This window comes from Ambystoma mexicanum, chromosome 1q, assembly GCF_040938575.1.
Source record: "Ambystoma mexicanum isolate Mex_15411 chromosome 1q, UKY_AmexF1_1, whole genome shotgun sequence".
Lineage (NCBI taxonomy): Eukaryota > Metazoa > Chordata > Amphibia > Caudata > Ambystomatidae > Ambystoma > Ambystoma mexicanum.
This window is the reverse complement of record NC_090922.1, coordinates 936,807,875-936,831,335: the sequence shown is the minus strand read 5'-3', so window position 1 is coordinate 936,831,335 and position 23,461 is coordinate 936,807,875. Positions and strand designations below refer to the sequence as shown.

Below are 23,461 nucleotides of genomic sequence, written 5' to 3'. Positions count from 1 at the left end.
GATCGTATGTCTCCAGGACTGAAATCTCTGCACTGGCTCCCAGTGGCTGCAAGGATAAAGTTCAAAACCCTCTGCATTATCCACAAGGCCTTCTGGGGCCTCAATACCTTCAACTCCCTCTTCCTAGATATCTTCCTTCCGAGCTCTTCGCTCATCCGCCTCCAACGCCCTCAGGGTCAGCCGCTGCTCCAAGCAATGAGTTGGTGGTATATCTCTTTCTTCGGCAGGAGCCTCCCTCTGTAACAGCCTCCCTGCCTCCCTGAAACTTGAGGAGAACCATCTCCGGTTCCGTAAACACCTCAAAACCTTCATCTTTGTTTCTGCTTTTTCTCCTCCTCTCCCCTGTTGATCTCCTGGCTGAAACTGAATCTGCACTGGTCACCTGGCTACCCTCTGATCCCGGTCCTAGGTCCCCTCCCGCACCAGTTGCACACCTGCACTGCCTCCCTGGCACCCCTGTGGACTGTTTTGTGTATCCCTACTATCCCCTACCAGCACTTGACACCTGATGTCTGCACTTACCCTGCACTTGCCACCAGCTGGTCGCACTTTTTACTTATTGCTTTATTTATTCTATTTATTTTTACAGTCGATCCCATGTACTGCACTGTCCCCTCCCATGTTCCCCTGCACTTTCCCCTTCCCCAGCACTTGCGCAATCTCAATTTCACCTGGTCTAGTAAGAGTGTTGTCTCTGTCTTCCCTCTGTTCCCCCTCCCTTGCCTCGTCGCACCTTGAAACACTTGTGTATATGCGCGTTATAAATGCCATATCATGTCAAGCATGTTAAGATTATTGCAGCCCTTAACCGGTCAGCATGCCTCATAGGTTTTCTGGACTGGTAATTAATTGGATGTTATGGATACCCTTGCCACCGTCCTGACGGGCCAAATTAACAGCATGCTCCTTCTCCACCAGTTTCTGAAACCCCACAGGCAGGGCATCCCTTTTGACTGGACACTTTGGAAATGGCAATGGAAAAACCTCTATTTCTGCGATTTGGGGGTGAAATATCCAACTCTGATCATTTTATTTACCCACTGATCACAGATTGTGGTCTCCCATTGGAACAACATGTTAATTAGTTGCCACAAAACTGTCACTGGCAGGAATGGCAGCAAAAAACACCTATTCTTGTGAGAGGACTGGACAAAGAAAAATTAAATGTTGTGATCTACACTTCTACTGACCTCTCGACCTAATCCTTTGTTTCTAAAAAAGAATGTTGTGTTGTCTTGGTAAAAGTGATGCACCAGATACTACTACAGGAAGAACTTAAACCATCATGACTTGGGCCAAATTGAAAAAGGTACTTGTGGAGCCATCAGTTCCAACAAGGGGAAAACATTCATGAAATAGGAGCTGACAGTTCTTCCTGAGGGACTAAAGAGCAGGGGCTGCATCTCAACATTAAAGGCTATTGTGTTTTGTGCATGGCCTTGTCTACCTTCCTGTGCACTGTACATGCTGTAACACTTGACAGTAATACAACTCTACATTATGTAAATATTCCACAAAACAACATGAATGTCATTTGGAGGTCACCAGGGGTCACAACTGCGTCCCCTGAGGTCTCCTGTGCTACCACTGGGATCTCCCTTGCTACCCCTAAAAAATAATTTTAAAAAAGATTTTTTTTATGGAAGCTCCTGCACTCTGGCTAGCGCCATGTGGTTCTTTGTTTCTGGATTGATTGGCTTCCCTGTTCAGGCCTCTTTAAAAAAAACAGGGGGTTCCACAATAGTAACACTTTGAGCAGTGACCCTAAATAAGATGCAATAGGAATAACAAATAGTCTTTCTGGAATTCTATTCAATAGTTTAGGCACACCTCAGGGGATGAGTCACTGATTTAGTCTGTTCTTAAACACCTCAAATTCACAATGCAGACAAAAACTATATGTATTTAGCTTTTCGCAAGTTGCAGCTATAGCATGTTTATTTCTGCCGTTGTCTCTGTTATGATCATCAAAAGACATTCCATCTCGGTGTGCTCGGTCACTTGACAGAATCCTTGTGCCTAAAAGCTTGTGTACAGTATAGAAATGTTTGACCATAGCATTTACTTGTGCCACAAGTGTAATGTGTCAATGTTTCTTATCTCCCTGGCATGCTGTTCAGGATGTTTGTTTGCATGCATGAGGTAACAAGTGCCCAGTGTACGGGATGCTGTGGGAGTGTGCCGCTTTCCCTGCGCTACTCTAAATACTTTAATACACAGTTATGACCACTCCCAATGGTATGTATGTTGCCAACCTCTGAAGCCAGAAAAGAAGATCCATGCAGGCTTGACATGTGGCCAACTTTGCAGCAAACCTGCAGATGAACTGGCCTGCTGTTAAATCTCAGTTACCAGTTTATTGGTATCCACTACAGAGTGTCATTTGCTTTCTGACTTTGAGAACATTCGGATATGCAATTGCTCATTTTACTATAGCCGGTAAGATAGCTATAACTGGTAAAATAGCTCAGTGGGTTGAGCACTCGCTGCTGCAATGTGTGTGTGTGATCTGCAGGTTGCAGGTTCGAATCCCGGCAAGGCCAACTCAACCTTCTGAGGTCTATAAATGAGTACCAACACAGATTTCGTGATATTGTATGTATGTTTGTTCTATATAAATTGCTTAAGCGTACATAATTTTCATTTGGCCTTGGACATCTGCTTGCATTCACAGTAATTTGGTAATATGGGCATATACACAGTGATTTTAACACTTCATATGGTGATACATTCTTGTATGAAATGTATATCATATTACAGTGATATCGTAACCATATGTTTCTTAGTGTACTGAGGAGCAATGCTATGTGATGCCACTTCCTGTTTTGTCAAGGGGTGAAAGGTTGTGTTATGTTATGTTATATTATGTTATTATATTTATAACGCGCACCTGGTACCCGTAGGCTGATGGGCGCGGACTAACATACAGAAGACATACAGTTTGAGCAGAGAACACACTCAGGCTACGATAGGGCATAGGCAAGAGCGGCTACAGCAGCTGTCTATGCAAAGAGAAAGGACTTCAACTGCTTCTTGAACAGTTCCGTTGAAGCCATTGTTCTAAGGGTGGGCGACAGAGAATTTCATGTGGTGGGAGCCGCTACTTCAAAAGAGCCCTGTCTGGCCTTGTTAGAGTTACTCCGAGAGACTTTAAGAGTATTGATGTTATCAGATCTTAATGTCCTCGCATTGTCTTTTAGGACAATGGCTTCCTTCAACTACAAAGGCATTTGACCCATAATGCATTTGTGGGTGATGAGAAGGAACCTAAACAGGACTCTTGCTCCAATCGGTAGCCAATGAAGACTCCTTCTGGCTTCGGAGACGTGATCACTTTTGCCTAGGCCCTTCACCTCTCTCACCGACCCATTCTGGATCACTTGGAGGCATTGAATCTCTGCCTTCGGGATACCCACCAGTAAGTTACAGCCATAATCCAATTTTGATCCAATAATGGCCCTAGCCAGTGTTTCTGCATTTTTCTCACATATCAGGGGACGAAGATGGCGGAAAAGTTTAATGAAATATGAGGATGACGAGACAAGATTATTCACCTGGGCCTTCATATTCATATGTTTATCCAGATACACGCCTAAAGTCTTGACCTTATGCAGGATCTCAATGACACAATTATCCAGAATGAAGCTCTTAAAATTAGCCCCCAATTTTTCCAATTTACTGGGAGCGCCCACCAGCAGAAGTTCAGTTTTGGCGCTTTTCAGGGCCAGCCCATTGGAGACCATCCAATTTTGGATTTTAAAACAGATTTTATTATGAGAGCTTAATCTTTTTGGTGAATGCCGAGATGGGTAGGACACATTGCGTGTCATCTGCGTAGTTCGCAAATATGATCCCCTCCTCCTCCAGCATCTGGAAGAAGGGGATCATAAAGATGTTATTAAAGCAAGGTGACACGCAAGCCCCCTGAGGAACTCCATACAATAGGAGCATAGAGGCAGCTTCATCCGACTCACTGGCCACTCTGTTCTGTCTACCATTCAAAAGGATGATATCCATTGGATTGCCTCTTCAGAGAAGAAGCGTTCTCTCTTAACCTGGTGGACAGAATGAAATCTGTGTTGCATCGGTTCCCATGATGTCCCTTCAGGGTGGGGTCAAATTACATCACTTCCTGGGAGGGAAGTTGGGGAAAAAGAGTTGACCTTAACGGAGGATACCAGGCAAAGGGGGTTTTCTCAATAAACTCTTGTACATTATCAAAACGCGTAATAATAGCCAGTCATAGTAAAAAAAATGGTATTTCAGGAAATGGCCCATAAAACCACAACATAAACAATTACATAAAAATATTATCATTTTACAAATTGCATCAAAAAATAAAAAATATCAATAGACACTCATTATTTCCAATTACATTTTAAATCACAGTTAAAATCAATATTTCATCAAAGGTACCATCATCTTTCAATTAAACAAAGTGGTATGTGCAAAATGCCCTGTTGCCCTTACCGACTGAGGGCAGCAGATGTAGAGAATGTTTTCGTGTTCCCATGCCTATCCCAGATATTTAGAAACAGCAAAAACAACTGATGTATGCATATCGGGAACTACATAGCTGCTTCGCTGCTATTGAGGAACACACCTCAAGCATTCTACAACAAAGGAGAAGCCGTCTTTATGATGTGAGCTGGCAATGAGTTCCAAAGCGGCTGTGACGCAAACGCGGATTCCTCTGGCTCTATTCTTAAATAGGGGGGTGTTAGCAAGGTGCTGGAGCTAGATCTTAACTCCCGAGAGGGAATCTTTTGAGAAATGCCGTTGCTGAGGTAGATGGGGGCCTCTTTTTAGATGGACTGGTTGGCATAGATTGGGTTTTGAGGTCCAGCCGTGCATTGATTGGGAGCCAATGGGATTTATGTCTGGTTTCTGTAATATGATCGGAACGTTCTAGACCCAGTGCTGCTGGAAGTGCCTTATTTTGTAGTAATTGCAGTTTGGACATGTTGGCAGCAGTGGTGCCCATGAGCAGGACATTTCAATAGTTAGGTTTTGTGAGGATCAGTGCTTGTGTGAGACAGTTGCTCTGTCTGTGAGAGGATTTGCCTGCTCAACGACATGAGCCTTGTGGGAAGAGAGCTCAGTGGTAAAGGAAGTTTCCTTTTTATGGGCGTCAGAGGCCAGAGACAATTACGAAAACATACATTCAGTGGTCGAAGTGGGCGGGAGTGGTCAGGAGTGGTGCTCCTCTGCTTTTTTTAATTCAGTTTTACCTTTCCTATACTTTTATTTTAAATAGAAACCGTTCCCGAATGGTTTCGTTTTAAAATAAAAGTGTAGGAAGCAGTTGAAACTTGCACTGAACGTTCCCTTAACCAGCAGGCGCATTTGTTTGTGGTTTTGTATTGTGCGTGGGAGGGGACGACGTGGCAATGGGGTTTGTGGGTAGTGGGTACAGACCAGCTGGGAACGTAGGTCTACTGCTTCTTTTCATACACTTCGACCACTGCATACATTTAAGGGGAAAAATATTACTTATTTAGAGTAGCCACTTTTAGTAGGAAGACAGAGGGAGTGGCAGTCCTTGACCCCTACATTTATCCGCTCCTGCAAGTCTGTATTTATCCTTCTCCTCCCATGGGACACAGTGTTCTCTCACCTGCAGGGTCCTTCATTATAATAGGAATGTGTGTTCTAACCCCCTGTGAAAGCTTGCATTCGAATCTTTCCTGTTTGCTTCTCTGCTGATTCGACAGTTTGCCCCTTTGTTTTTTTGCCTCAATGCCGACTTTTCACAGTCCTAATCCCTCTCAATGTCCAACTAGACACACATGTGTTTCCTGTGTATTCTCCTACGTCGCCCCTTCTGGCTACGCAATTACGATCTCAACATTCGAAGGCCCGCAGTGAGCCGCCTACTGTATTTTGTCCTTGTGGAACCATTTACCCGGGTTCCATTTGCATTCTCCAACTGGGCCACAGAAACCATACAGGTTCGCGCTGGTACATTCGGAATTGCGGGGCTCACACATCTGCCCTGCAGGCATTGCTCCTTCTGTCCCTACAATTTAGACTATGGCTTTCATGCCCTGCCAGGTGGGCGGACATGGCCTTTAACGGCGCACCAACCCGAGTTAAGGCAGACACCCGAGCGAAGCAAGGGCTTCCGCTCGGGCTGTGGGCCTTTAAGGCTATGTCCTCCCACCTGGCAGGGCATGACAGCAATTCACACCCCAGGCTTTGTCGGGGGTGTGAATGACTTTTGCAATTTTTCATCGGCCGATAAAAAAAAAAAAGGATGGCCACCGCCATATAGAAAAGGTACTAACTAAGTCCCGCAAGTAAGTGGAGGGAGGGTTGCAACAGGGAGAGGCTCCCTGCTGCCTCCCCACAATAAAAAAAGGAAGGAAAAAAACACCACCTGGGGAACGGCCTTCAGTGGCAGGAACAGCAGGCGGGGATTATGTATTCTCGCCCGCTGTTCCAGCAACCTAATTGGCTGAGCCCTTCCCCAGATGCGAATGCCCCAAAACACTTTCTTCTCTTTAATGCCCCCTACTTGCTCTACTAGCAATAGGACACTTACCAGCAGTGCCCTGAAGTGTGGTAGGTAACTTTCGCTCCGGCCTTCGGCTTGAGCTGACTAACTTGCATGGTATTGTATATTGGTTATTTGTACCGCGCACTGGGCAGACTCAACTGCATTTTGGCGCTGATCTTAAAAATTCGGCCTGTCGCAGATAACAATAAACAGCCGTTGTAGATAATTGAAAAGGATGCATTTTTAACGCTTTACGCAACAGCAGAACGAGGGAGATATTCCTTTGTTCTTGCAGCAATGAATTCAACAATTTGGGTCCATAGACAGAGAACCACATATACAATCTTTGATGCGAGTGGGATGGAAGTATCTTAACCAGTTATTTATCCTCAGATCTTAGTGATTTTGTGGTGTCATGGGGCCTTACCCATTCTGCCTTGATATGATATGATATGGCATTTGTAACGCGCCTATACACAAGTGTTTCTGTCCCCTCTGGGAGTAAGAGGAATAGGTAAGACACCATCTCATTTCAGAATGTCACCTCATACTAGAAGAAATATTTTAGCATTGGCTTCAAAAGGCTAGGTTGAATATAGTACCCTGAATACTATAAGCAAATGGATTCCTACATTATATCCTGTGAGGATATATTACATTATGTTTAACTATAGGTAGCAAAGACAGTATTGCAATACTTGCCTAAGGGTAGTACAAACTGCAATATTTAAACTAGAAACAGTAATGCTCAGCACTGCAACAGTATACTCAAGGCGCTTTATTGCTCAAAAAAGCTCCTAGAGGCCTATATCAGCTTTGTAGTGAAAAGCAGCTACATAGCAATGGGGTTTTAGAAGTAACATCTCAGACACGAAGAGAAGTGTGTTTTTGAGTTAGCATTGGTTCATTTATTCATTCATTTATGTAACCATTCAGCATAGCATCATGCTGAGCAGATTGACCATATCATATAATTTCATACATGCATGCATGCCTACATATGTAGCGTAGTTGGATTGAGCAGTCTAGTACATTCATCTCTATTCCATCTTATAGTCATAATGTGTAGGTCGTGCAACCAGGTCCTCTCCATTTTCTATTTGGAAAAAACACTCAGCAACTCGCTTGAGAGCAAAGAAGAAGCACCTCATCACGTTGAGGCCTTTGAATAGAGACAGTCGGGCATGTTAGATAAATCCTCGAGCCGTTGCTGATCATTCGGATTAGGGATTCTACTGATAAACAAAGCAGGAAGCCTGGGGGTGGTACCAACCAATACTGTTTACCATTATCCCAAGGAGAATCAGAGGTACTTCCATCCAGAAAACCTGAAACTGGGAGGATTCGTCTAACACCAGGAGCGTTTTGGTAAGAGGGGATGTCCTAATGGGAAACATTAAAAATAGGCTTTTAGCCCACAGACCCGGGCTGCCGATGCCATACCAGGGATGTAGGCGGTTGTGGGCTCTGAGCGTCACCTAAATGTCATGGATGATTTATTGTTGGAATTGCAATGAGTTTTGCTTGACAGAATAATGTGCAGTTCTGGTCCTGTGATATTGTGATTTGTGTTGCTTCAAATATTTAGATGCACAAGATTGGTTAGTTGAATTAAGCATCCTGGTTTGTTTGAGTAGTAATAGAACTAGGTTTGAGTACCTTTAGAACTGTTGTACCTTTCCTTAGAGAACAGATGGAAAGGGATTTAGAAGGTGAACTGATGATACCAATTTGTTTAGTTAAAGAGAAGTGACTTGAGCCTCATCTCATCAAGAGATTTGAGCTGTGGTTATTGTAACGTTGGAAATGACAATGTTATTGTACCTTATGTTGATATAGCGAGAAACAGGGAGGGACTTTGTGACTGTAAATAAAATTCTTATTTTTCTTACTTTAACGTTGGCCATTCTTGTCCCTGGTATATTACTGGCACAGTGAGTATAATGGGGATAGCTTATCAGAAGCACTGCATTATTTGTTCTTTTTGCCTCTCTCCAATTGTTTCTATTGCTCCCTGTGTGTGCATTAGACTACGTCACAAGAATGTATGTGAAATGGTTGCTGCACCCGTAAGTAAAATGTCAGGCTCTGAAGGTTGTCATATTTTAATGCTGTCAGGGAGAGAATGGAAACAGACCTTGAGTCCCACACATCTAAATATAATAATTGTAGCAAGAGCACACATCAGCTCTGGACAGGCCTCGGGGAGACATCCCTCTTGCAGCTGGTCCAGTGTCTGATTGCTCCTTTCTTTTGCAAAAGAAAGATGCTAGCCCCCCATCTGAGCTGAGCTAAGGGCATAATCGTTAACTAGCCGGGTGATCGTTAACACGATATGAAACAGTGGGCTGGTATAGAGAGAACCTGTTCACAAGATAAGAGGGGGCTACTCCATTTACCCATTTATACATTAAGCAAAGGACTTTAAGATCTATTTTCTGGCTCGCTGCCAGCCAGTGAAGTGAGAGTCACTACTTTGACACTAGGGTAAGCCTCGAAACCCTGAAGATCATTCTGACGGCAGTGTTTTGGGCTGCTTGTAGTGGTTGAATCTAATATTTAGGAATGCCTGTTAAGGTGGCGATTACCTCGTAGGCTTAGAATTCACCAAAGAGTCAACCACTACTGGAACATCTGGAACCACTACCAGTAACAGCCAAGATTCTTAACTGTGGGGGCATAGATAGATGGTAGACCAAACAAGTGGGGCGGTGAGGCTACTGTTTCCAGTTTGTTTATTATGTTTTTTTGGGCCTTACAATGTGATTTCGGTTTTATTGGGATTGAGTTGCAGCCTATTCAGTGTCATCCATTGTGCAATCTCAGCTGTATTGTTAATAATGTTATGTAATGGTGCCATTGGCTCTATAATCCGCATGTATGGCTGAGTATCATTTGCCTACGAGTGGTAGGACAGATTCAACTTTGAAAGAATCTTTAGCAGGGGTTGTATATGAATATTAAAAAGAATTGGGCCAAAGGAAGTTCCTTGAGGTACTCCACAGAGAACCTGGGATTCCGTCAATATAACATTTCCCAATTTAACACTTTGATGGCAATCTGTCAGGAACGAGCGAAACCAGTTCAATGCTTTATTAGATGCTCCTGCCACATTAACAATTTTCGACAATAAAAAATTGAAGTCTACAGTGTCAAACGCGGCAGAGAGCTCCAGCATAATCAACAATGTTAGGCTCCCTCGTCTGCATTTTTCAGAATATCATCTCACACCACAATCAGCGCTGTCTCAGTCCCATGCAATGGTCTGAACCCAGATCGATATGTGTCCAAAATGTTATGTTTATCTAATTGAGCCTGTAAATCGGAATCCACTACTCTCTCCAACACCTGAGCAGGCCACGGAAAACCAGCAACTGGGCAGTCATTTTGTTAGTTATCAAACACACATTATAGCGTGCTGAGGCCAGCTCCAACATGTCAGTGGCATTGATATAGCATTAATACATTTTTATGCTTAACTAAGACTTGGATCCCTCTCACTGGCACAGTAAATTCTGCTTTCTTTAATAGCCCCACTTTCAAGCCTTTTCCATTTTTCAGAGGATTCATGTCCCCCCCAATCTTTACAAATCAATCATGAAATCTCCAGACTTGGAGCCCATCTTCCTATCCCTCATCAACATCTCCATAAGTACCGGAAGAGTAGCGGCTCAGTTGAAATCTTCATACATTGTAACTTTGCTTAAAACGCCCAGAGCTGACATATATGACCCAGCCAGCTATCGCCCCATCTTTAACACGCCTTTCATTGCAAAGCATCTGGAGAAATTCAAATATCATCAACTTTGGGATTTCATCAAAGCAAACCAACTCCTGAATGAGGCGCAGCACAGATTTAGACCTTCTGGGAGTACAGAATAAGCTCTGTGCTCCATCTGGGTTACACTTAAAAACAATGCGGATGAAAACTCTGAGAGTGCGCACACACTGCATTTCAGTCGCTTTTGACACCGTCAGTCACGAGATCCTCCCAAAAAGACTGGAACATATTGGTATTAAAAAAAAAGCTCTACACTGGATCACCTCTTCCTTACGGGTAGAACAGAAACCACCAATGTGAGCACCTACAATTCCCGGAATCGCCCACTTACCTGCAGAGGACCTCAAGGATCCACACTCTCCTCTCTTTTTTTCAAAGTCTACATGACACCCCTACTTGGCATCATCAAGACATCTAGTATCTCCTGTTTCAACTACTCGGATGACACACAAATGATCTAACAATGTGTGAACCACCCATCACCAAGACATTAAAAATGACCTTGAAGGAAATTTCAGCACTACACTCCTAGCATAACACGTGGGTCCAGATGCTACGCCTGTAGTAGTTCCCAACTTCAACAAGAAACCACAAGGAGAATCCCCTTTTTCAGTTCTGGGGAACACCCTGCCCAAACCTTTCTTCTTGTAAGCGTATCACCTGACTTTCAGGAAACACCCAAATACTTAGCTCTTTCCCTAACCACTTTTTAAAGAATTTAAAAATAATTGCAAACAATTAAAAACTGTGCACCAGGAAGTTGGCTAATTTATTATCGGCAATTTTTCGACTTGCAATACCCACACCCTCTTATGGCTCATCTCGCTTTCCGTCCTTTGCACCCAAACATTGGAACTCCATATCCTTTGAAATCAGAACCTCTCCTTCCCTCTCAAAATTGCGTTTAAACTTTAAAAAGTCTTCCTCCCTCTGCTCGCTGAGTTATGTAAAAGCTCAAATAGTATTGTTCTTATTTTTTCTGCCGTTTTAATTTGTGCAGTGCTTTGGTCAAAGCACTATATCAATCAATAAAATACAAATGAAGTACAGATACAGTAATATCAGTGTATTTAAATGGGAATTGATCAATGTACTCTCACCAAACATGTCCATATTCGTATTACTTGTAGTAACTAGTCTGTAGTTTCAAGTCTCAGCAAAATGGGCACAATTCCAGAGCTCATGTGGGACATTTGTATAGCATTAATGAACATTAACTGAGGCCTTATTTTTGGATAATGGACTTCTGTCAACGTTAGAGGTTCTAAGGTAAAGTCAAGGGCCTCGAACAAGAGCACATGCTAATTACCTCAGGATAATGAGCAAAGCAGCAGAAGCTACCAGATTCTGATTGGCTGGTGAAATGTCACATGACATGCATCAAAGTAATGAACAGAGGGACTTAATCACTACTTGGTGCACTCATTCAGAGCATTCTGATCCGTCAATCAGTGGATTGCATGTTCTAATAAAGCCAATGAGGGAATTCTAGGGGCTACTGCAGGACACTTGTCTGCTTCATGAGAATACATTTCACATCGTATTGGAGTACGTTCATAGTTCGGGGACGCTTCCCTTTCATCTGTGTGCTGTTTTTTGAACAATTATAATCAACTGAAATTGAAATTGCAAATCAACGACGTCATCAAGCAACCTCAATTTCAAGTAGATTTAGGCGATTTCGAAATGCTCTCACCTGCGCGTTTTTGCTGAACTTCACAGAAGCGAATCCCTTCTGGGGAGAGGATGAAAGCGTGTATATGCCCAACTCCATTCTGTCAATCAAGAAAACATCTTTGCAGGTAAGGGTGTGCCTCACAGGACGGACAACGAGAGACAGCGGCTTATGCAGTCAAGAACTACAAAGTCTGGTTCATTTTAAAGTAGTAAAAAGATTACATCGTATGTTCGCTGACACCCCCTCCAACTGCCCCAGGTGCGGCATAGAACAAGCATCTTACATTCACATGATCTGGCACTGCCCTCACCTTAGCCAGTTCTGGCCCTCCATCTGCGCCACGTTATCAGACATACTGGAACACACGATTGCCCCCACCCCGTTACACTGTCTCTTTCATGACTTTCCCCAGCTGGGCCGTAGATCAAAGAAACTGGCGGGACTCTGCGTGCTTCTGGCGGTCCGTTGCATATTATTATGCTGGCTCCGGCCTAGGGCGCCAGTGCACTCACAATGGCTTAGATCGGTCACCTGGGCACACGACACCAAGGAGACCTGGAACACTATGCAACATCCACATGCAAGGCCAAGAGACATCTGGCGACGGTTCCGTGACTACATGTCCTCCTCGCTCTCCTCCCCAGACTCTGCTCACTCCTCTCCTATATGTTCATCATAATGTGATTGCCATGCTATGTGTATGCTTTTTGTGGTCAAATGCTGATACCTCGATTGTTCCCTCTTCCCCCCTACTCTCCACAGATAATCCGATGTATGTTGCTAAAATGTATGCTTTCCTTTATTGCTGTTGCCGCCATGTGGTCGCTCCTTCCAGGTGTGTTGTCAAGTCAAACAATAAAAAGAGTTTAAAAAAAAAAAAGGTACTAAAAACCATCATCACAAAGGTGGAGCATATTTTATCATTTGTATACTACTTGCCTGACTGCAACATCTGATGTACAACCAGGTTCTGCTTTCTGGATTTGTTGGAGGGCCAACACTACTCATTAGTTCCCAACTCGACACTGCCAGCCAATCAGGAGCAGTAGAACATGGGCTGTAATCAGCGGTGTAGATGGGAAACACTGAGAACACAGGGCCTGACTCACTTCCCTTGTGAATGGGCAAATATCCATTTGTGTGGGAAGCCCATATCCCCAATTGCTGTACTTGTACAATCTTGCGCTTCACACCCCACTTGTAGGGGCACGTATGCGACAAGTGCAGGGACACAAAGAATTTCACATTTGGGTCAAAACGGCGTGTGTGGGGTATCACTCGAGGCAATGGCTGAGCAGCCCGCAGTCACGATAGAGTGCACACCCATTATGCAGCGCCACGGCACCAAGGCCCTTTCGCCACCTTAGAATGGTGTAGGTTTGTTGCTTCTAGGGCTGCCCATCCTATAATGAAACTGCATTCATATTCTCCAACCCGTGCACAGCCCCACTGTCACTGTTACAGCACGCTCACGGAGGAATGGAATTGCTCCCCCTTTTGGGAAACAATGCCTCACCCATCTGGAAAATCCTCAGCATGGCCTCTTTAGGCGGCCCTCACAACCAAGAAATATGGCGGACAAGCTTCACGCGCAGTTCCTGTATATTGGAGGGGAATCGATCTGCGCTACCATCCCACCAACTCTGCACCGGTAACCATGGAGAGTCAGTGTCATAACAGCACCGGTAACCATGGAGAGTCAGTGTCATAACAGCACCGGTAACCATGGAGAGTCAGCGTCATAACAGCACCGGTAACCATGGAGAGTCAGCGTCATAACAGCACCGGTAACCATGGAGAGTCAGCGTCATAACAGCACCGGTAACCATGGAGAGTCAGCGTCAACACAGCTGTATACTCAGGAAATGCCTGACATGATGATGTTCAGGTCATGATATTTGGCCATGGTCTTATTACACGTTTGTGGGTTTAAGAAGGGTTCCTGAGTTGGTCGATAACAGCCCCTGACCAGGTTCTGCAGATTTATTCAGATCAATAGGAACGAAACATGCTGGGCATGGAAAGTAGGGTAGAATCTCTACTTGAGTAATCATGTATGCAATGGGCAGGATCCCCGAAGCCTCGCACTTGTTTTTCTGCTTTAAAAAATGAGTCTTTCGAATTGGTAGAGTGGCTTTTACAATCCTGCAATAGTGGTGCTATACTTCACTATTTCCTTACAGAATTCTCATGTGGTGCTTCTCTGCCTCTTGTTGGCCAAATCAATATTACAAACGATTAAGCTGCGATTACATCTGCAACCTTTAATGCTTGCTATGCGAGCTGCGATTATATTACATATGCAATCTGCAACCTTTCATGCTAGCTATGCGAGCTGTGATTACATCTGCAACCTTTAATGCTTGCTATGGAGCTGCAATTACATCTGCAACCTTTAATGCTTGCTATGCGAGCTGCGATTACATCTGCTACTTTTCATGCTAGCTATGCGAGCTGCGATTACATCTGCAACCTTTCATGCTTGCTATGCGAGCTGCAATTACATCTGCAACCTTTAATGCTTGCTATGAGAGCTGCGATTACATTTATTTATTTATTTATTTTATTTATTTATATAGCGCGGCAGCCCGCAGGCATCAGAGCGCATTACATAAAGACAGGACATGAGGATTCAGAGGACGGGAGAGTGGTGGTAACCACAGCTACATATGTAACATGTAATGCTTGCTATGCGAGCTGCGATTACATCTGTAACCTTTCATGCTAGCTATGCGAGCTGCGATTACATCTGCAACCTTTAATGCTTGCTACGCGAGCTGCGATTACATCTGCAACATCTGCAACCTTTAATGCTTGCTATGCGAGCTGCGATTACATCTGCAACCTTTAATGCATGCTATGTGAGCTATTCTTGATGCTCCAGGTGACTGCTCTCACCTCACTGTTACTGGTTAAATTGTGCCATGCTGCGCATGCGTACCTTCTCAAAACGCTTCCATGGTGCCTCTTCTATATAGGTTTTAGCTTCGGTCACATGTCCGAATGAAGAAAGGAAGTGTTCGCAGATGTCCATGCCAAATTCTTCCACAGTCCGGATCTATTGAGAGAAATTGGACATCACCCATCATGGACAAGTTTCTTATTCTGCCAAAAAGCCATACAATGTAAGTGTACATTTTCACATTCCTAGATTTACATTTTTCACCAAAACTGCAAAAGGAAACATTATTTCCACCTCTTATTGCTTCTACGCCGGGAATGGTTTCAATTTTGAACTCCATGTTTGACAATTCTGGCCATTTGCACACTCATTTCTTAAGATTAGACATGCCACAAGGAGTCACGATTGGGCAATTTTCAGTAATACGAAAGATTAATTCAAGGCTTCTGTATATAGGCGAACGCTATGGTCTGCATGGCCCTACCTCCAAACATTGGAGGAGTCAGTCATGATGTGTGTTTATTCAGGACATCGGAGTATTTTTCTTCCTTTCTGACATGTGATCTGATCATTGTGTGCATCTGGGCTTTGCAGAGAATTGGTTGCAAAGGTGTGTGCTGTGGACAGAAAAGGCACAGCCTCCTGATGGGAACTTGAAGTGTTGTGGTGTTGGTGGGGCCTGCTGGCAGAAAAGCACAGGTGTAACAGGGGAGGGAGGAAGGGGATGTGGATTGGGAATGGGGAGAGGGTTGGGGGCAAACTGGACGGTGCACGGGCCGTGAAAAAAATAAAAATAAATGCAGAGGTATAACAAACTAAGAGAGACTGCAGGGTATTTGATAAAGCAGCAGGTCGGTTATCCCTGGTTAACTAACGTCTAAATACAGCAAAACCTCCTGGACTGCTAGGGACCTAAGTGGTTAAGCTGGTTGACTACCCAGCTGACCGCAGAGAATTGCGTAGTAGGAGGGTGTAGATTGTGAAACCCTTGTCGGTGCAGTAGACAGAAAGTACCCCGCAAGAGGGGCTATAGATTGTGATGCTCGCAGTCGCGCAGTAATGCTGTAATTTGGGAAATGTATCAACAATTCTTTGAGGTGCCTGAGTTGGTCGATTACAGCCCCTGACCAAGTGCCCGCAGATTCATTCTGATCAATAGGAACTAAACATGTTGGGCATGGAAAGTAGGGTAGTAACTCTACTTGATTGATCATATGTATACATTTTTGCCCATTGAGAGTTGTGGTATTTACAGGTTTATGTTTACTAGCACAGGAACACTTTGTCTCAGCACATTGCACTTTATGGTCTTTTTACTGTAAGGTTTTTAGATTTGTGTTACTTTGTGTTGTCGTTGATTTATGTTTTTTTGCAATGTGCAATAGAATTCTCAGTTCATGTCTTGTTGGTGATAATAGAGATGCTTGTGTATATGTGGAATACAACTCTACGGTTGATTTAGAACTTCCCATTCAGGTCTATGTGTTCTGCTTGCACCAGCAGTCCAGGAGGTTTTGCTGTATCTAGAAAAAAGCATAGGTCCCTGGATGGGGTGTAGTCAAGGGTCTTTGGTGTGGGGAATGTGGAGACTTGTAGTTGGAAGGCCCTATGGGTGGTTGCAGTGACCGAGAGCCACATTGTAATGTGACTAGTGTTGGAAAGATGCATTACCTTTCTGAAGGTGGACTGTCAGCATCAGGCCTTATTGGAGCCATTGTATGAGATACTGAGGCCTGCAAGGTAGAGACTGCTGCCATAATCCCACCTAGATGATCCCGGGACACTCTTGGGAGAAGGGAGAGGCTGTATTGAACCATAGCGCCATCTAATAACCGAAACAATTGCATTAGATTACAGATAGGGAGACATGGCATATGAGGAAGGACACAAAGCTTGTAGGTGTTGTTTGGATATTTGTCCACCCATTGACTGCTCGTGGCCATGCTAATCCCTATGGCCATTCCCACTCAGTTCATGTTCCTCCCACCCCAAAACACCTTCTCTTTGACTCTTTGAGCTTTCTTTAATCAAGCCTTACCATAAAACCTTTCACACAAAGTGCCTGGCAGTGTTTTGTTTGAAGCAGTCTTCTGAGATTTAATGACTTAATTGGAGCTGTAAACGACTTCTGGTGTAATTAAAATGTCTTAAACAGGTCCGGCTTCAATCATAAGCAGTATTCGTGTCCTTCACTGAAGTCCTTTTAGAAGCAAGCATTTGTAGTAAAGCCCCCTTGACGTTCACACCAGAAAAAATACAACCCACTAGGGAAAAAGGCCTAATACACCTCTTGCAAGGATAACAAGTTTTATTTCCATTCAAAAGGAAAAAGCGCCAACAAAGAACTCTGCTGCAGCGGAACGTTCTGCCGCAATCTGCATGAGCAGTACATTAAGAAGGTACACAGCATCATCAGTGATATCATCATATACAGTAGTAACTTGCACTGCCAATTGTTGAGACCCTACACATAGGTCACCTGCTCCATAGGGGATGCCAGGCTATTGGTCCCAGCCCCGTCCGTCAATCTTCTTCCACGTGGGCGATGATGCAGACGTCATTGATCAGCAGACGGCCAAGTAACAGTTGTACTGCTAACTAAGAAAAACACATCTATCTCTATGTAACATTGCACCTGGTACGAACAGACAGGCGCCCAGGGGAAAAGCTGAGGTCATACTAACTCACACACTTCACTCGCTCCCAGACAGGCCGGCATTTCTCCAAGGTCTCCCACCCTCGTTCTGGGCTATAATTTAATCCCCCCGGCACCTCGCAGCACAAATCACATGACTTAAAAGTGAAGGCAGGAAAGCCCTGCTTTCTGATCTTTTGGCAAATCGGGGTCCAGCAGGTTTATTATGGTCAGTGGTCTGGGTTTATCTGGTACACTGGAATTTAGGGGTCCCAAAGCCAGGGCATTTGGGTGCTAAAATTTAGGATCAAGACTGGTGGGTGTTGGAGGCACATGCCCTCCTTTTCATGGGATTTCACTGTTCCCAGGCACTCAGCCCACCTCCCGTGGCCTTGCAGGGCACTTTCTTCCCAGGGCGCAAAGGTTGGCAACATTGTAGGACAATGAAGGGTTTTATGGATCTGTGTAGCTGTGGGCTTTCTCATCAGTGGTTGGAATACAACCTATTCCTTTGCTCATGTTCATGGCATAGGCCTGGGTGCTCACTGCCATGCCACGTTTAAGCTTTAGTGCTACAATATGGCTGCTGTTATCTAATATGGCTGCTATTCCTGCATGTACACTACACCTGCAAAATGTACAATAATATGATCGTGTAGATGCCTGTAAGGGCACTCCCCTTGCCCCTGGTCTCTTACATTAACAGTGACGGCCTTTGCCTTATTCTAAAGGGCCTGGGGGTGTGGGAAGATCATGTCCCCTTCCCAACATTCCAACTTACGTTAATGTAACGCTCACCTGATATCCACAGGGACGCCACTCAGCCCTGGTTGGACCACTCGCAATCTCGAACCCTCCCTAGGTACTGTTTCAGCTGAGGATTGGACCTGCAATACAGGAATATACAGCAATACAGGAATATCGGAGTTAAGACTTAACTGTCTCTTGCTGATTGGCTGATCTTGCTGTTTGGCTCCTGCCTCCCTTGATAACCAAACCTTGCTGACCGAGAGACAATCGAATCAGGTAAGAGTCTTGTGGTTTTTGCTGTTCCTGAATTGGAATAAGTAAACGCTTATTAACACTATTTTCGCTCTCTTCTGTCCAGGTTGCGGTGTTCCAGAGAAGGATGCAGCGCCAAGATGCTCGTGTTCTCTGGACCGGGTAAGCGATGGATCGAAGACAGGATACTACTCACAGGCAAGTATTGTATTAATGATGTTCTTGTTCTTTCAGGTGTGCGGCTCCAGGATAAGGCAGGCAAGGAACTCAGGAGACCGAACTGAACACAGTGAGCGTCACGCTGCTAACCACAGAATAACGCAAAGTGTGTTCCTCTGCCTGGGCGTGGCTTATATAGCCCCAGGTATCCCAAGGCCCAACCACACCCGAAACACTAGACCGCATAGCACAGTTCTTGGAACTGAGCTATGTGGGAGCCTCCATGTTGAACAAAAGCCCATTAAGAAGTCCAGGCCCCATGTTATCTTCACATTGAGTATGAGCCTGGCGCCAAAGGCGCCAGGACTGACTCCAGGAGAGTCTTTGATGAGATGGCAAGGTCTTTGAGGCCATAGTGGGAGGTCGTAACCTGGCTCCAGTGACTTCCCTATGAGGGTTAGGGGTAGGGATCATGACAGCACTCCCCCCCCCCAAGGCCCCTCTCACGGTAGTTCTTCTGCCCGGTCCTGGTTTGGTTGGATGATTCTGATGGAACCGTTTTATCAAGCGTGGCGCATGGATGTACTGACAAGGTTCCCACGTTCTGTCGTGCGGGCCATACCCTTTCCAATCTACTAAATAGTATAGCTTAGATCTGGTGTATTTTGAATCCAGGATGTCTTTAACCTCAAACTCTGGTTCTCCGTTGACCACTTCTGGTTTTGGTGGTGTTGTAACATGAGTTCCAGGTTGGATAGGTTTCAGAAGAGATACGTGGGAACACGGGATGAATCTGCATATTTGATGGTAAGGCTAGCCTTACAGCTACTGGATTTATTACAGATTTAATGGTGAAAGGTCCGGGTTCCTTTTATGGGCACATGTTTTGATGCTAAACAGACTTCATCCCCAACTTGGTAATCGGGAGCCTTTCTACGATGCTGGTTGGAGAATTTCTTTTGTCTGTTCTTAGCTTGGAGGAAATGTTCAGCTGCTTTTTGAAGGCTTGAGAAATGGTTGTGTGTAAGGTTTTAATTGCTGGCATTTCCAAAGTAGTTGGAACATCTAGTTCAGAAGTGCGTGGATGTCTACAATATATGGTATAGAAAGGAGTCTGCCCAGTGCTGGTGTGTAAAGAGTTATTATAGGCAAATTCTGCTACGCATAACAAGTGCTTCCAACTCCCTTCCACTTGATGTAGCATACAGCGTAGGTATTGCTCGAGTGTCTGGTTCGTTCTTTCTGTTTGGCCATCTGTTTGGTGATGGTGACTTGTGGATAATCGAATATCGATTTGGGCCATTGAACAGCACTTCCTCCAGAAGTTAGACACAAATTGACTACCTCGGTCTGAGATCAGGTCCGAAGGAAAACAATGTAGCCGTACGATATGTTCAAGAAATACCTTTGCCAGGCTGGATGCATTTGGGAGACCTTTAAAAGGAAAGAAATGTGCCATTTTCGAAAATAAGTCTACAACCACTAGAATGGTGTTGAATCCTTGACTGAGAGGTAAATCTGTGATGAAATCGAGAGACAGTGTATGCCAGGGTGCAGGTGCAGGTGGAATTTCCAATGGTTGAAGGAGACCAGCTGGTTTCTGCTTCGGCGATTTATTTTGTGGACACACACCACAGGATAGGATAAATTGAATAATGTCTTTGCGCCAAGTGGGCCACCAGTAGTTTTGTTTTACTTTGGCTAGTGTTATAGCGATTCCAGGATGACCTTCAATTAAGGTGTTTGATAGCCAGAGATGACTTGTTCTTGTAATTCTTTACTTGGCAGGTATAAACGGTTCCCGAAATATGGTAGTTGATCTTTAATTGTGTGATGTTCTCCTTGTATACTCCATTCTTGTAATAGCCTGGGACTCATCAAGAGTTGAATCTTATTCTGGAGTTCACTCTGAGTCAATGTTGTTTTAAGGCCTAGGATTTTGTAACTTGGAATAATGGCCACTGGATCTGGGGTTGTGTATACCTTCTCATCAATACCCATGCGGGTGAGGGCATCAGCCTTTCCGTTTCTGACTCCCGGTCGAAACGTGATCACGTAGTCTTATCCTGCAAAGAAGAGGGTCCAGCGTAGTTGACGTGAAGATTGACCCTTCGCTGTTTTTAAATATTGTAGGTTTCAATGGTCTGGCACCTAGGAGATAATGTCACCAGGCCTTAAAGGCTGATTTAATGGCTAGAAGTTCTTTATCCGTGATAGCATAGTTGAGCTCAGGGGGTGAGACCTTATATGACCAGAAGGCTACTGGATGCAACTGACCAGTTTCGGGGTCCCTTTGTGAGAGAACAGCTCCCATTGCCATGCTTGAGGCATCCGTTTCCACCACGTAAGGGAGATCCGGGCGAGGATGTCGTAGAATCGGGGCCAAAGTGAACCTCTTTTTGAGTTCTTAGGTCCATTGGAATTACTTATTGTTTTTTCTTGATAATGATGTGGATCGGATGCACTATCTGAGAAAAACCTGGGATGAATCGGCGGTGAAAGTTTGCAAAACCCAGCATGCTCTGGATTACTTTGAGAGAAGTTGGCGACGGCCAATTAAGAATGGCATCTACCTTGTGCAAATCCATTCGGATTTCTTTTTGAGTGAGAATAAAACCGAGGAACTCGACTTCGGTGACATGAAATGAGCATTTTTCGAGTTTAGCATATAGTTGATGTTGGCAGAGTTTTGCAAGAACAGAGCGAACATGCTTGACGTGGTTCTGTTTTGAAGCAGAATATACTAAGTTATCATCAATGTAGACCAGGGCACAAATGCTGATTAATTCCCTTAAGACATCGTTCATGAAGTATTGGAATGCAGCGGCAGCGTTGCAAAGCCCAAAGGGCATTACCTGGTAATCATACAGGCCATATTTGGTGCAAAAGGTGGTTTTCCATTCGTCCCCTTTTTTTACTCGAACGAGATGGTACGCTCCTCTAATGTCCAATTTAGTATAGATTTGGGCATCTTTGACTTGATCTAACAGTTCCGGAATAAGAGGCAGTGGGTAGCGATGTTTTACTGTGATTTGGTTTAATGCGCGGTAGTCGATGCAAGTCCTCAAATCTCCTTCCTTCTTTGGTACGAAGAATAGAGGAGGCTGCCGGTGATTTAATTGGGTGGATAAAACCATTTTCCAGGTATTGATCTAAATAAGATTTCAAATGGTGGTTTTCTGGTTCAGTTAGTGCATAGAATCGACCACAAGGAATTTGTGCACCAGGTACAAGATTGATCTGACAGTCATATGGCCTGTGTGGGGGTAAGGTATTAGCTTGTTCTTTCTGAAATACATCTTGAAAGTCTTGGTATTCACTTGGTAGGGTACCAGTTACACCCAGGACTATCGCCGCTGTCCCATGAGCAGATGTATTTGTATCTGTTCGCTGCTTTTCTCTGTGATAGCAAGTGAGAGCACAATTATCGGAAAAGTTCAACTTCTTTGCACGCCAATCTATTTGAGGATTGTGAGCTACTAACCACGGTATCCCTAAGATTAACTGAAACTGAGGCGCCTTGATGAGGTCGAAAGCAATAGATTCCCAGTGTCCATCCTGGCACAGAATGGTTAAAGCTGCTGTACATTGGGTTACTGGACCGGAAGCTATTTCCGTACCATCAACGGTGGTGACCTTTTCAGTAGTCGACTTTAGGCATAAGGGAAGCTTCATCTTTGCTGCGAGATCTTGGTCCATGTAGTTCCCAACTGCTCCGCTATCTATGTATGCTTCTACGGCATGCATCCGAGACGGTTGTTGGTGATTGATCAAAATCACAGGTAACACAAAGTGGGAGGTCTGTGGTTCACCTTCCTCGCTCGACAAACGGACCTCTACACTTGCTGGGCTTGGTAGTTTTCTGACTCCTTGTTGTTATCTTCTTTCTCTGTGGCCCCAACGGTTCTCCTTGGTGGTTTCACTGGACACTCTTTAAGGAAATGGCCTGATTTTCCGCAGTATAAACATAACTGCTGTTGCCTTCTCTTGTCTCTTTCAGCCTTAGTTAAAGGGGCCCTTGCCCCTCCAATTTGCATCAGTTCCACCTTATTTTCTGCTGAACGTGAGACATTGTCCTTTGACCGAACATACATAGCAACGGTGTCCAGTCTAATCTCATCTGCTCTTCGGTCTTGCAACCTATGATCTAGCTGAACAACAAGATTAATGAACTCTGCACAGTCTTTTGGTGGATCAACCACTTGGGCAAGAACGTCCTATAGCTCCCCCCATAGACCCCGATTGAATAACGTGGTTCTTTTATCTTCAGGCCACCCTGCTTCAACCATGAGCCTGTTGAAGGTTGCTATATATGTTAACAAGTCTTGATTTCCTTGACAAAGGGACAAAAGTTTGTTGTCTAATGCATGTCCATGGGTACGGCGAGCAAAGAGTTTCTCCATCTCTTGTTGAAAACCCTTGAAGTCATGTAGCAGAGGATCATCCTGACTGACAAATGGTACAGACCCCCGCAGCACTGCCACTCAAGTAAGATAAAACTAAAGCAACCCGTGACTGGTCGTTAGGAAAGGCCCCAAGTCTACAAAGGAAATGAAGACGACACTGGTTCATGAATGTTGCATACTTCTTGGGATTGCCCGTAAATCGTTCAGGTGGAGCTAAAGGAACTGCCACAGGAAGAGTAATCTGTACAGGAGTGGCTGATGGAGTTGGCGCTGATGAAACGCTACCAGGCAGTGGGGCCTGTCCCGCCTGTGATTGGAGTAATTGTCTGCTCAATTTGTCGGTACGTTCTTTAGTAACTATCAATTCCCTCCTCAGGGCGTTGGTCTCTTGCCTGGCTG

The 23,461-nt window shown here is 44.5% G+C and overlaps 1 protein-coding gene across 1 annotated transcript in view; it reads right to left on the bottom strand.

The window, feature by feature from the left end:
* The window catches only part of LOC138539396 (uricase-like), a 266,075-nt gene that overhangs the window by 126,756 nt on the left and 115,858 nt on the right, over positions 1-23,461 (bottom strand). The window contains exons 3-4 of the mRNA XM_069641602.1: positions 14,900-15,016; positions 11,977-12,055 (exon numbers count right to left, since the gene is read on the bottom strand). Coding sequence (XP_069497703.1) covers positions 11,977-12,055; positions 14,900-15,016 — 196 coding nt within the window. The remainder of the gene's footprint in view (positions 1-11,976; positions 12,056-14,899; positions 15,017-23,461) is intronic.